General features: G+C 37.3%; 1 protein-coding gene across 5 annotated transcripts in view; it reads right to left on the minus strand.

Moving 5' to 3' along the window:
- Positions 1-14,853, minus strand: part of LOC137024949 (gastrula zinc finger protein XlCGF57.1-like) — a 30,169-nt gene extending 15,316 nt beyond the window's left edge. For 2 of the 5 annotated variants that reach the window (XM_067392921.1, XM_067392918.1), the window contains exon 1: positions 11,552-11,855. In XM_067392921.1, the coding sequence (XP_067249022.1) occupies positions 11,552-11,636 (85 nt within the window). In that variant the 5' untranslated portion in view covers positions 11,637-11,855. Of the gene's footprint in view, positions 1-45; positions 95-11,551; positions 11,856-14,048 lie in introns of those variants that run through there. The other 3 variants (XM_067392917.1, XM_067392919.1, XM_067392922.1) reach the window with 3 other exon arrangements.
- Between the last annotated feature and the right edge of the window lie 985 nt (positions 14,854-15,838).

The following is a 15,838-nucleotide window of genomic DNA, read 5'->3' on the forward strand; positions in this document are numbered from 1 at the left end:
TTGACTAAACGACTAGTATCGATTTAAATGCTTAAAAACACAAACCTTTCTTCAGTCATAACATAACTGACGCGGAGTCGCAGCGCCGCCTTATGACGTCACACCATAAGACCAAAATAAAAGTCCTTCTTATTTATAGTTTTTTGGAAAGTTGGCAAACCAGTTTATGGTACATATTCCGCCACGTACTTAGACTGAGTGCGGATCATCACGTTATAGTATCTTTATATATAAAACTGTATTCATATGATGTCTTAAATCTTTGTAGGCTATCTTTTAAATATTTAAACAGTATGTTAAACACTCTTGAAATCTTATTGCTCTTAGTACCTCTATAAGTTGAAATATTCAATTCTAGTAACCTTCACACTTATTCAACTTTCATGTAGATCAAATCTGGCAAGAACAACCTTATTCATGTTTTCCAATGATATAAAGTGTTATGTTCTCTTTCATTGCCAACACTTATTTTGTGTACACATTCTTCCTTTCTGTGTTAAATTACAAAAAAAAAAGTTCCACTGTTCTACATCAGCGTTGCTAAAAATAAATAAATTGGTAATTAATATTTGCTTATTAAAAATAAAGAGTAACATTTACATTATTGCAACTGTGCATTTTTTTAATTCCCAGGCATAGAAAGCATAAATGAATAACTAATGCAAATGTACAGACTTAAAGGATTAGTTCACTTTTAAATAAACTTTTGCTGATAATTTACTCACCCCCATGTCATCCAAGATGTCCATGTCCTTCTTTCTTCAGTCAAAAAGAAATTAAGGTTTTTGATGAAAATATTCCAGGATTTTTCTCCTTATAATGGGCTTGAATGGGCACCAGACGGTTCAAGGTCCAAATGACAGTTTCAATGCAGCTTCAAAGGGCTTTAAACGATACCAGACGATGAATAAGGGTCTTATCTAGCGAAACGATCGGCCATTTAAAAAATAAATAAATAAAATTTAAGTTTTATAAGCACAAATGCTCGCCTTGCTCTGTTCTCGGATGTGCATTCGTGACGTCACGTAATACGAAATTACGTTGAAAAGGTCACACATGACATAGGCGGAAGTACCAAGTCAGTGTTTACAACTTGAACGTGCAAATACTAAGTCAAACGGCGTTTACCAAAAAAAGGCAAAACAACAATGTCGGACGAGGAGAAGATGAGTTTTTCACCCTGCCCTACCTTTTTGAACCGGAATACAGAGGAAGAAATTAGGCAGATGGAAGGGACTGCTGCGGCGACACACACCTCTTCAGCATCGGGCAGACGTGGTGGTGCACATGTTGCAAATGCCAACCATTGCCAACAGAGGAAGAATCTAGATGCCGCCACGACTGGACCATTTCAATCCCGCCATTAGAATCAGTCGGTGAGTCCCTGTTTCCATCTCGCTGCATTACTGGACAAAATGGATTTCCACCGTTACTAAGCAACAGCGTCGCACGCCGGACGCGAAGCTCAGCAACGCGCCACGCCTTTAAAATTCGAACGCATTGTGCGGCGACATTCGGCGCCTGTCCGCGGTGCCCTGCCGCGCCACAGAGCACCATGTACATTGTTTTACATTAAATGTATATTATATTTCTCTCAAATCGTCGTTAATGTACATACTGACTTCACCCTGTGCTGCAAGATACATTAGTTTTACACTTTAACGGCTTGAATAAAGTCTAAAAATGTATAAACGTAGCCTTTTCTTTCATTTTGCTCTGTTGTGCCATTTTCCATGTACACTAACTTCAGTGAGAAATATTAAAGCATATGTAACGTTTCCCTGTTGATGTAAAACACTCCCATTGTGCAGCTCTTCTATCAGGAGTCGAGTCAAAATTGAGCTTGTGCGTATATAATGCGCGCGTCCGGTGTACGACCCCCTTTAGAGGTGTTCATTTCTGCTTATAAAACATATAAGCGTGACCTTTTCAACATAATTGCGTATTACGTGACGTCACGAATGCGTATCCGAGAACAGAGCAAGGCGAGCATTTGTGCTTATAAAACTTAAATTTTATTTATTTATTTTTTAAATGGCCGATCGTTTCGCTATATAAGACCCTTATTCATCGTCTGGTATCGTTTAAAGCCCTTTGAAGCTGCATTGAAACTGTCATTTGGACCTTGAACCGTCTGGTGCCCATTCAAGCCCATTATAAGGAGAAAAATCCTGGAATGTTCTCATCAAAAACCTTAATTTCTTTTCGACTGAAGAAAGAAGGACATGGACATCTTGGATCACATGGGGGTGAGTAAATTACCAGCAAAAGTTTATTTAAAAGTGAACTAATCCTTTAAAGCGGAACTCAGTAAGATTTGTGAAGCTCCCCCTACAGTTTCCTTCAGTGAATCACACTGTCGTAAATACTCTAAGCACAGCTCTGGACTACAACGACTACAACACTCGCCAGCAGTAGTTTTGCAAATACAGTACAAGAAAGAGGAGGTGGGTAATTTGCAAATACAGTACACTCGATGGAGGTGGGTAATTTTCAAAATTGTCTTATAAAGTCATAATATATACATTGTTTTTGAATTACCGTAAAGCATTTTGTCTATCTCGCGTGAACGTGAACATGAGGTGAGATTGTGTCGGGTCGATGCAGCTCAACTTGCAAGTGCTGTTTTTCTGGCGTAAACGTGCCAGAGGGGGTTAGTTCTCGCCTCAAACACACCACTACAAGTCAATTAACCATCGTAAGGACTTAGAAAACTTTTTATGAAGGTAAAAAAAGTTTGTTAGTTCTGCTTTAAACAGGATATAAAAACACCAACTACAAAATATAGAATATTAAAACTTAACCTTTAGCAAAATACATTAAAAAGCACATTGAATTATATTTAACAATATATTGATTTAGTTTTTGTAAGACACTTTTTGCCAAGAAACACAGTATGCAAGGAGGCGTGAATCACCACTGAAAATGGGCCATTCTCACCTGAGAAGACAAAAGAATTGGATAGTAATGAGCTGAAATGACTTGCATATTAATGAGGCATTTCAGTCAGGTAGGCTGTGAAAAAAAACCTTCTGTGATGTCTCAAGCTCATTATGATATATGAAACATACAGAAAAATATTATTACAATATAAAGTAATGGTTTTATATTATACTTTAAAATATAATGTATTTCTGTGATGCAAAGAGTCTGAATATAGGCTTTTAGTTTAAAAGCATGCACATTTGGAGAAATATTGGATTCTCATATGCTTATGTCAATTTTCTATACAGAGGAGTTATTTTTATTTAATATTCACTGTCATTACTATGAGCGCTGGTGTTTTCAATTCATCCTTGAAGTCGGAGGGCGCTCTGTGCATTTTAGTCCACAAATTCATCTAAAAGAAGAAGAGGCTATTCCATGAATGGAGTTTCCAATACATACAGCAGCAGGAGGGCGCTAAAGAAACAAAAACTCATCTAAACTTCATCTGTAGAAGACAAGTAAACAGGAAGTAACTGCATGTCTTCTAGAGATCGCTAACCATGACTTTTACATCCAGATAAACACTTTTCAAGACAATAAATACACGATTGAGATAATAAATGCATGTATTGACTGAATTAGCGTCTGAATAGCGCTGGCTCCGTGGGCGTGGCCGCATTAGCAGATAATGAGCTGAATCACGGATTTCTGACATGGCTCTCTTTTCATACAGATTACATAAACAAAGAAGGTTTGTTTTCGATTTGACTTACATGATTTAAAACCTGACATCTTAACGTTTTTTTAGACATAAGTGTAATTTTTTTGTCATTAGTATTCACTAAGTTACAGTTCATTTTCTGAGAACTATCAGATTGGAGTTCGTTCAGAGGGAGAGGAGAAATCACGCATCATGTTAGTTTTCTTTATTTTACAAAAAGCACAAAATTCTGTTTTTACTCTGAGTGTACACAAATGAAAGAAGATATTCCACAGATTAAAATGGTGTATAACTCTTAATTGTATGTGCAACATTGACGGAGTATTTTGAGTCTCTTTCACACTGATAAGACACTACCACGGTGGTATCGCCGGCGATACCGTCAGACCTCAGAGTGTTAACTACAGATGAATCTCTACTCTGAGAGGACAATATTTTTCTAATATATTCAGATTTATGTATCTATAAAAAAAATCATCCAGGATTTAAGCCCAATTGTAGCACAGAAAGTTACATGTTTCATCAACACAGACCACAACATTCTTTTGGATAGCTTGAGAATTATGTTGACATTTGTGGACAAGCATTAGCATGGTTCAGGTCCCATCTATCTGTCCGCTACAACTGCAAGATCCTCTGATTTTCTCCTTATGTTTCCTATGAGGGACATTATCATTAGACTTCACCATGTTATGCAGATGATACTCAGTTTTATATTTCCTCATAACCTAACAAAACTTCATAATTCTGTAGCAGAGTGTATTATTTGTATAAAGGATGGGATTGGCAATTTTTTTTAATGGATCAAAATCCTCTACACAAAAGATTTTAGGTCTCGAAGGATTTACTGTTAAGTGGTTTTCTAAAGTTAAAAACCCAAGTGTTGTGTTGACAGTAATTTGTCATTTGATTTCTAACGTTTGTAGAACAGGGGGCGTATTACAGAAACTTTCCATTTTAGGTCTTAAGATATGAGTAGGATTTTTCACAAATTCGCATTACAGAAGCAAATCTTAAATTGATTTATGATTCTTATCCTATCTTACAAAATCTCATCTTATCTGTAGTTAGGAAATCTTAAACCGCTCCATCGAGTTCGGTAATCAACTGTCAGGTCTGCATACTGCTTCTGAGGTAAAAATAAAACCAAAATGGACAAACAACGGCGTGCTTTCAGTTTCAGTGCAGCAGAGATTGAAATTTTGATAAGCTCCGTTGAAAAGGTGAAGCCTATTTTATTAGGCAAGTTTTCACCTTCACTCACTCACTAAGATAAGGAAAGAGAGTGGGCAAAAGTTGCCGAAAATGTGTCTGCGGTGTCTGGCATTTCTCGTAGCAAAGTCTGTGAAGAAAAAAAATTCACCACTCTTGCAAGAAAAACAAAGAAGAAAGCTGCTATACAGGCAAAAGAGGTAAAGAAAACGGGAGGGGGAACAAGCAACGCTCCATTGCTAACCTCTTTGGAAACAAGAATGCTGGGTGTCATCAACAAGGTGCACTATGAAAGTAAGACAACACAGAGCCGGTTGTTTTGTAATGTTTGGTTAGAAGGTAACAAATAAACATCATTGCTAATATGAAATGTATACAGCTATGCTTTCATTATTGACCCAGGCATCCCTGGTGGTTATGAGGTAGGACTGAAGATGGAGCTGGACCAAAGTGGACTGTCTACAATACAGCTGTCAGACCTGGTGGAGGGAACATTAGTGCCCCTACAGCTACCCCATGTACGTTATGCTATAATATAATTATAATAATTCTCACCTTGTCTATATGTTAAATTCTGTGCATGTAATTTCGCTAAACACATAAATGAACCGCAAGAACACATTAAACGTCTTGTTTTCAGTTAAAAAGGTGTCATGTAAGTGGCCCCTAAGTTAACAATTTTTTACAACAGAAGTGATTAAATCTATTTTAGCTCGATAACTTTTTCCTAGAACTGCTGTAAAGCCAAAACAATATCTGTCTATTAATTTTCCTACTATCACTGTGAAGCTGCTTTGAAACAATCTGTATTGTGAAAAGCGTTATATTAATGAATGAAGATGACTTTGTCTTTTTGTTGTAAAACAACATAAGCCTAAGTTTCCACTTCATGCAATTATTTCATCCCATTTTGGGGCATTCTATACAGTCTAATTTGCAAAAAGCCAATTCCTCATGTAGAGCCTTTTGTCCTTCCAGCTGAGGTCTTGCAAAACAATACAAAATGAAGTCTTCAAGCATCGAACATGATTTAGTTGTCCTCTCTCTTCTTAAAATGAGAAAAAGAAAGAGGAAATATTGGGTCCATCCAATCCCGAGATTGCATCCTCGATGCTTTCACATATCACGAAGAACAAAAAAAAAAAAAAAAAACAGACCCTCAAACGAACCATATTCAGACCACCAACAGTAAATTTGGAGACACATTTTTGCTTTTATTAGTTTTGTATCTGCCTGAGATTCAACTTCAACTGAAAAGAATTTGAGAGGAATTTCAAGCTGGTATACAGAAGCCCACAAGTATTGTAGATTTGACAGTGCTCATTGTGCCATTTAACCCTTGGGGGACGGATTGGGCGGTACCGCCCAAAATGGCATACTTTTACAAATGTGTAGTTATCTCAAAAACTATTAATGCTAGAGAGATGCGGTCTTCCTTCCTTTTGCCGTCTTCCTCAGATTCCACTGAAAACAGCGGTATCCAGTTTGTATATTAAACACGCTTCCCTTATTGCGCAATACCACTGCGCAAACAGGCCAATGAAAACGATTATGTTAGGCAGATTCAACACGCAACAACCAATGTAAAAATTGCCGCTGGGAGGAATATTTTTCTAACCCAATCAGAGGAAGGTTACCATGATGTATTCTAGCCATTCAGAGGACTCTGTAGCTCTGCTGTAGCCTTGTAAAAGCTGACTGGCCTATAGTAAAAGACCGGCAGCCGGGTGTAACCAATAAGCGATCAGAGAATCAGCATCAGGTGGAGAAAGCGGAAAAAAATTTGAGCGTTACAGAGAGCGATCGGATTTTATCAAAATGGCAAGCAGTAAAAGATTTACGGCAGAACAAGCTCTGGAACAATTACTGGACAGTGACGAGGAGAATTCTGAAGCAGACAGCTTTTACACAGCTGACGAAGTATTTTACCAGGATGGGGAAGATCCATTTGAGGACTGGTATGTAACTTCAAATAACCTCTTTATCATTATAATTTATTATATCATACATCTTGAGTATGTATATGTTTTGGATTTTTAGTCAGATAGCGATTGAGGCATGAAATATTTGTTTTAGTGTACTATACTACTCTTTCCCTGTAAACTCAGTTCAAGAGTGGTGTGAAATTTGTTTCAATAGACTGACTTACTCAACTAAGTAAACTGCTCAGGTCAAGAGAGGTGAAATGTGTTTTTAGTGTACAGTGGAGTTTCATAGGGTTACACGAGTTTATAGGTATTATTTTTTTCTACATTGGAAGCTTTTTTTTGTCAAAATTCAGTTTTATTGTGTATTTTCTCTCTCCTTTTACATTTATTTCAGTAATGATAACGACCCAAGCACATCATATACACCGGCAAGACCACCTCAGCTTCCACCGAGGAGGAGATTTAGCCAGCCAAGCACGTCATCTACACCGGCAACAGCACCTCAGCTTCCACCGAGGAGGAGATTGAGCCAGCCAAGCACGTCATCTACACCGGCACCAGCACCTCAGCTTCCACCGAGGAGGAGATTGAGCCAGCCAAGCACGTCATCTACACCGGCAACAGCACCTCAGCTTCCACAGAGGAGGAGATTGAGCCAGCCAAGCACGTCATCTACACCGGCAACAGCACCTCAGCTTCCACCGAGGAGAGAAACTCTAACACGCAGACACTCTACCGAGAGTGTTCAGAGGCCCACGCTGAGCCGCTCAAGATCACGCTCTCCACACCGTACAAGACCTGAATAACACTGGAAAACTGAAAACAATCCAGATGTGGCACCCATTCTCCCCAGGTTTGCCCCTGCCAGGCCCCCAGGAGTGCAACTCGATAAATCCAAAGTGTACAGTCCACTTGATTTGTTCCAGCTTTTTTTCAGCAATAATGTCATCAGAAAATTATGCAGTAACACAAATAAGCAAGCTTCAAAGAGGATATCAGAAGGACTTAAATTCAAATGGACTGATGTCACTCCCATAGACTTCCTAAAATATCTTGCACTTGTGATTTTCATGGGACTGCTAAAACTTGGATCAGTGAAAGCTTACTGGAGGCAAAAAAACAATTTTTCAGTGCCATTTCCAAAGAAAGTGATGCCAAGGGACAGGTGGCTCTCCATTTCCTCAAATGTGCACATGAGTGATCCGGCTGAGGAAGTTATAAATGACAGCAAAAAGGAACATCAGACCATGACCCACTGTTTCGCCTCAAGCCTCTGATGACCGAAATCATGGAAGCATGCAAGTCCTTTTACCAGCCCCAAAAAAATCTGGCAATAGATGAGAGGATGGTGGGGACAAAAGCCAAAACAGGAATGACACAATACATAAAGGACAAACCGACTAAGTGGGGATTCAAACTGTTTATCTTGGCTGACTCTTCAAATGGTTATACATCTAGCTTTACCGTGTACACGGGAAAGGCAAAGTTCCCCACTGGCTTTGGACTTTCCTATGATGCAGTTGTGGGCCTCCTGGACAAAGCACATTTGGGAAGTGGTTATCACATTTATTGTGATAACTTTTATACAAGCCCTCAGCTCTTCAGACACCGGTCATCTCTGCACTTTAGAGCCTGTGGTACATATAGACAGGGGAGGAAGGACACCCCTAAATCTACTGTGAATGCCCTCTCCAAAAAATCCCAAAGAGGCACAATCAGGTGGATCCGAGATGATGACTTGCTCTTCGTCAAGTGGATGGACACAAGAGAGGTGTCCATCTGCTCGACCATCCATCAAGCCTACACATCGGAGAAGGTCACAAGAAGGCAAAAAAAGACAGATGGAACCTGGGAGAAAGTGAGTATTCCAGTTCCAACTCCAGTTGTGGAATACAACAAACACATGGGTGGTGTTGACTTGTCTGATCAGCTCATCCAGTACACCTCTGCTCACCACAAAGCGCACAGATGGTATAAGACTATGTTCTTGCACTTTGTGGACATCGCCACATGTAACAGCTACATCCTCCACAAAGAACTGTGTAAAGAGCAAATACTACACCACTGACACACAGAGACTTTATGGAGGAGCTCTGTGCTCAACTTGCAGGGGTGACAACTGAGGATGCAGACAGGACAACTCACCACACACCCCTACCCATTGCTCCCTTGGACCCAGCAAACTCTGCACACAAGCCTGCAGATGTCAGAAAGTACTGTGAGCACTGCAAGGCAAGCAAAGTGTACAACAAGACCCCCTGGCAGTGTGGGGCTTGCCAGGTGCCCCTCTGCAACTTCCTGGAGAGGCCTTGCTTTGCTCACTGGCATGCCTAGGACTGTTTGTAAAAAAGTTATTTAATTGTTCTTTACACATTTGATTAAACAATAACACATTTCTGTCAAGCAAAGAGTTTGACTTTTTTTTTTTTGTTCAAAAACTGTTCTATATTTTGTGATTTTCAGTAATAAATGACAAAAATCTAAATTTTCGTTTTTGAAATTCTCTAGTTTATTGTACATTTTCTTTCACTCATACTTCCTTTATAAACACATTATATGCATGCTTATGGTAGCTTAGGGTCTTCTGAATCCATAGATACCAAACACAGGGTGTTCCATCTCCTTTACATATGATTTATGAGCCCAAATATAAAAATAGAGAAAACAGACCAAAAAGGGCTTAGTCCCAAAAATAAAAAAACGCCTAGGACTGTTTGTAAATAAAGTTAATTATTTAATTGTTCTTTACACATTTGATTGAACATTAACCCATTTCTGTCAAGCAAAGGGTTTGAAAAATATATTTTTGGGTCAAAAACTTTTCACTATTGTTGTGTGAGGTAGGATTTTCAGTAATAAATGACAAAAATCTCATTTTCGTTTTTGAAATTTACTCTGTAGCTCTAGTTTATTGTACAATTTTTCACTCATACTTCCTTTATAAACATATTGCATGCATGCTTATGGTAGCTTAGGGTCTTCTGAATCCATTGATACCAAATACATGGTGGTCCATCATCATTACTTATGGTTTATAAGCCGAAATGTAAAAATAGACAAAACGGACCAAAAAGGGCTTAGTCCCCTAAGGGTTAAAGAGGTATTCAATGAGCTCTTTAGATTGTGCAAAATTGATGTTACCATAATCATGAGAACAGCTGCATGTGAACACAGCTTCTTTGATGATAGACTGAGTTATCTCGGTGTCTTAAGTGTAGAGTCCAGGCGAGCCAAGTCTCTAAACCTTGATGAATGTGTGAATTTCTTTGCTTTAAACCACAATAACCGCAGAATCCAACTAATTTAAGTTGTTTGTACAAAAAGTACTAGTGTCATGTATTTTGGAAACCGCTTGTAAGTTTGCTGAAATTTTATTGCTTGCACTTTAAATAAAATTCAGTTCAGTAGCCAACATAATTGACATCATTTTCTGGTCTTTTAATAGTTTTTTCAGCAATGAGAGATATGAATTCTGGTTTCAAAGTGAATTTCACAAGTTTTATTTGATCGAATAGTTTTGAACAACATGAAGGTGAGTAAATGATTAAATTTACATTATGATAAATATTTGAATCTGTCCTACCTAAATTTATGGCCAGGAGCCACAACTGGCAGTGTGTTAACGGAGTTTCTTTTTTTCCCTGCTGCGCTCATTTGCTTTGATTTCTCCTCGAGAGGCAGCACAACATTGTTGGCGTCAGTGCATTATACATTATGTATTATTATACACTATCGATCGCCCAGACTTAATGAATGCAAAATCATTATTGCGTTTTGGTGATTACCTAGTTATTTTTTGTTATTGGAGTTTTAATCAGGTTTGGCTAATTCTCTTTCTCTTGCTCCCAGACAAGCGAACAAGCATTAATGTAGAGCCCTGTGACGCGTGTTGCAGTAGGCTATGTCCAAAGCTTAACTGTTGTATCGCGTCAATGGAGTGGTACGTTCTTCCTCGTTTTTTTTTCTCGTCCATTTAATTCATAATTAATGTTATTATGCAATGAATATGATCTCATTTGTGCTCCCCTGAGAAAATGTAATGCCCGTCTGTGAATTTCTGTCTGGTGCCGGGTCGGTTTCATACTACTAAAAGAAACAATGTGAAGAAGACATTGGCTTGATTTACTGACGCATAAACAGCTTTAAACGATTTTTAGACAAAGAATATCTGACTGAACTTCAATCATTACACATAAAAAAAATTAAAAAAAAATCACTGATCACAGATCACAGATCAAACATTAGAATGAACACTGTATCCTTGATAGTATACGTACATCTCGGAGACGTCTATTTGACGTTTAGAAGATGTCTTTAAGATGTTTATGATTTAGAATGTATGTAAAACTGACATCTTAAAGATGTCTATCAGATGTTTGTAAACAGCAGATGAAGTGATCTTTAACAGACATCTTACAGATGTACGTGTGCTAACTTGCATGTCGTGGCTAGTCTAGCCTGAAAAATGTTTTATTTTAAGGCTATTTGGGCCTGGAGGTGTTGGAAATATGGCCACTGAGTGAAAGGGACTTTGGTATAGTGCTGCTAATAAACATTCATTTAGGAAAAATAACATGAATGCAGCCTAACAAATATTTATCACGTCAAACGGATGACTAACTAATGACCCGCTCCACGTCAAATAAAACCACTTAATTAAGAGACTCATATGACATTCTACCAAAAATATAACTAGTTTCTGTAGAGGTGGACATTTGACTGAAGACAAATGACTGAGTTCAGCTTTGAGAATTAAACCAACCTGTTTGTTCCTTAGTATCTTCTTGTTTCACTCTGAATGTTTCTTCAATCTTCATGTCTTCACTCTCCTCTTTAATAAACGCCATCTTTATAATAGTGTCATGTGGATCTCAGTTTCTTCACCAGAAGTTTTTTCAGTGTGGACACTCTGTCATGATTAAGATGAGCATAATTAACAGAAAGAAAAATAAATCCAAACTAAAATCACTGGGCGCGTCTCTATAGTTCAGTAGTTAGTGTAGAAATAAAAATAATCAAATTCAATTAAAATACAATAAACACACTAATTATCATTTTCAAGAAAATCCCAGAAAATTTAGAGATATTAGTTTTTGTCAATATCGAATACCCCTAGTCCTCAGACTCGGATTTATGCATTTCTGTGTCAACACTATCAACGCTGAAATGAATCTACAGCAGTCAGGTGGTACAAATAAGAGCTCTGTAAATTATCTACGTTCATTATTATTGTAATGTTATATGCTTTGAGACATGAGGTAATTTAACGCCGTCTCTTATGACGCTTTGCTGAATCTGCTATGGCTGTGCATGACCTACACGTTCATGTGATATGGAGAAGGTGTGGATTTGGAGAGCTCTCTGAAGGGAAGCTGAGATTTCATACTTTCAAAGCCAGCTTGCTATCGCTAGCCGCTCAGAAACTGCTACCCTACCTTTAAGACCCACTGCATATAAAAGTTAAATGTTATTACATATAATAAATATCTAAACTGTGTTTACAATCATTTTGCACTAAAATCTCAACTGGAACAATGGCAATAATGCAATACGGAAGGCGGTCTGGTGGAAGCTAGATATTTTACTTCATAACTTGTTTAATATGGATTTTTTTTTACACAAACGCATCGCTTCGCTTCAGAACGCCTTTAACCGTGTGCCGTGTGGAGTATGATGGGTGAATGGATGTGGAAGGAGACACTTTCTTCAGCTCATACTTGTAGATCCCGCTCACTGCCATTAGGAGCCATTCACATATCGCGTCTTTAGCGTGCTAAAGTTTGTTATTTCAAATGTAGGCGAGCTACAAGCGCGCTCCTACTAGAAGCGATGCGCATGCGGTGCAGCGCGTTAGTTTTTTCCAGGCTTGCCTATTCTACATCTCAACACAAGCGCACTGCAGGTCATGTGACAAGAACCAACATATCAGCTGCGGCCTTTCCATAACCACATTGAAAGCTCAGCTGAACAGCTGATCATAGCTGTACAGGGCGGGTTCTTATTTCTAATTTCCATAAATATATATAGAGGTAAAGTTAATGTAAGGGTTAGAAATCAATGAATCCTTTGCTGATAATTCTGTGAAACCACAAAACCAATATGTTACTCGCATATCGAGCAAATCAATGCAACATCGGTGTCCGTATTCAGGTCTTCCTGCTTAGAGCTGGAAAGCTTTTTTTAATGCTAATGTGGGTCCTAAAGCTCTTGCCTGATCATAACTCTTCTTTTTCCAGTGATATTCCACATTATTGTGTTTCATCCCAACTCTCTTTCTAAAATCTTTCTTTAAATCTCCCTCTTGCTCACTCTTTCTCCTCCACCATCATATGCCCACTAATGCTGATTGGCTACATGTTTGTTGTGTTCCAGACGTACATGTCTTTTCAACAGCGTTTTTGAAAAATCATTTACTGCACCTTTAACCTAAACTTTTGAATGGTAGTGTATCATGATTTTAAAAAAAAAAGCAGCTAAAACTATTTTCAACATTGTTAATAAGAAAAATTGATCTTAAGCCAGGTGCGATTTATAATAGTCCTTTACTATTGTTGCTCTTCAGACTGTACGAATATGATCCTCATGTCACACTGTGGGATCTCAGCTTTCATTTATGTCAGACTGTACAACAGTCAAGACGCGTTAAAAATGGATGCGCACGTGAAAACTTTTCTGGAGTTTTACATAAACCCATAAATATTCGAAGACTGTGAGCTGCATTACACGCGGGACTGAAATTATGGCTAACATAGACATCTCTAGCGTTCATTTTGATCACGGCTTGTCTTTGAAAAAACAAAGTCAATTTAACGTTTGTTGTAGGACAAGTCACACTGCAGGACTGTGCACCAAATCTTCTGACACTGCCAGAATTTCGTCTGAGGTAAAATTCTATTGATTAATTGGCTGTCGGTGAACATGTCAAACTAACAACCAAAGACTACAGATTTTAGCCTAGGATCTTTTGAAGAATCATGGGACACTGAAGTAATGGCTGCTGAATATTACATCACAGGAATAAATTATACTTAAAATATACTGCTACATAAGCCAATTTAAATTGTAATAATATTTCACAGTATTACTGTATTTCACTAAGAGTCTACTTTCAAAAACACTAAAAAAAACATTGTTTCCAAACTTTCAACCAGTACTGAATATGTACAAATCATCCAAGTGCCCCATTCCAAGCCATTTCTAAGATACATTTGATTAATATTGTTTAATTTCTTTACAGTGTAGTAATATTTAAGATTTACCTTTGATTGTAGAAAGAATTCGTTGCAGTTCACTCTCAGCTAATAACATTTCATGTAGCATTTTCATCGGTCAGTCATCAGAATGATTGGTTGATAACTTTTTACAATGTTTATCCGGAAGCGAAGAGAATTTCTAGAAAATTCTAGCTTAAGAGCACAGACGGATTTTCCAGTGGATACTGTTTGAGCACGCCTACATGAAAAAATACTATAGTGTTTTTGAACCATACTATAGTAAAATATATTATACTATATATATTATAGTATTTGCAACACTTTAATGAATGCTATAGCATACTGTAGTATTAACTAGTGAACTGATAAACTGTAAAACTGTAGTATACTTTAATTTTACTACAAACTGTAGTGTATTGTAGTATAATATACCATATAGTTGTAGAAAACTTAGTACAGTACTGGGTAAAGTCATTTGATTATATTACTATAGTTTTATATTACCACATGGTTCAAAAACACTATAGTATTTACTGTAAATTACTATAGTATTTTTTCCATGTGGAGCACACGTAACATCTGAATGAGAGGAAAGGCAGTTCACGACTGGAGCACTGTATATGTCCAGAGGGAAGGAAATATTATACATTTGATATTTGTCATTAAAATAACGCCATACCAGTGACCGAATTCATGTTTACGATAAACTGATTCATAGAGAGCCAAATGAGAAACACCTTTCTGTTTGGATGCCTTTACTCACCAAAAATAACGTTCATTAATGTTAAATAAAGCAAGACAATATTACATTAAGTAATAATTCACTCAGTTTGCATTGTTAGTAAGCGCTATAAATTTGACTAAACGACTAGTATCGATTTAAATGCTTAAAAACACAAACCTTTCTTCAGTCATAACATAACTGACGCGGAGTCGCAGCGCCGCCTTATGACGTCACACCATAAGACCAAAATAAAAGTCCTTCTTATTTATAGTTTTTTGGAAAGTTGGCAAACCAGTTTATGGTACATATTCCGCCACGTACTTAGACTGAGTGCGGATCATCACGTTATAGTATCTTTATATATAAAACTGTATTCATATGATGTCTTAAATCTTTGTAGGCTATCTTTTAAATATTTAAACAGTATGTTAAACACTCTTGAAATCTTATTGCTCTTAGTACCTCTATAAGTTGAAATATTCAATTCTAGTAACCTTCACACTTATTCAACTTTCATGTAGATCAAATCTGGCAAGAACAACCTTATTCATGTTTTCCAATGATATAAAGTGTTATGTTCTCTTTCATTGCCAACACTTATTTTGTGTACACATTCTTCCTTTCTGTGTTAAATTACAAAAAAAAAAGTTCCACTGTTCTACATCAGCGTTGCTAAAAATAAATAAATTGGTAATTAATATTTGCTTATTAAAAATAAAGAGTAACATTTACATTATTGCAACTGTGCATTTTTTTAATTCCCAGGCATAGAAAGCATAAATGAATAACTAATGCAAATGTACAGACTTAAAGGATTAGTTCACTTTTAAATAAACTTTTGCTGATAATTTACTCACCCCCATGTCATCCAAGATGTCCATGTCCTTCTTTCTTCAGTCAAAAAGAAATTAAGGTTTTTGATGAAAATATTCCAGGATTTTTCTCCTTATAATGGGCTTGAATGGGCACCAGACGGTTCAAGGTCCAAATGACAGTTTCAATGCAGCTTCAAAGGGCTTTAAACGATACCAGACGATGTATAAGGGTCTTATCTAGCGAAACGATCGGCCATTTAAAAAATAAATAAATAAAATTTAAGTTTTATAAGCAC

This window comes from Chanodichthys erythropterus, chromosome 8 (genome assembly GCF_024489055.1).
Source record: "Chanodichthys erythropterus isolate Z2021 chromosome 8, ASM2448905v1, whole genome shotgun sequence".
Classification (NCBI taxonomy): domain Eukaryota; kingdom Metazoa; phylum Chordata; class Actinopteri; order Cypriniformes; family Xenocyprididae; genus Chanodichthys; species Chanodichthys erythropterus.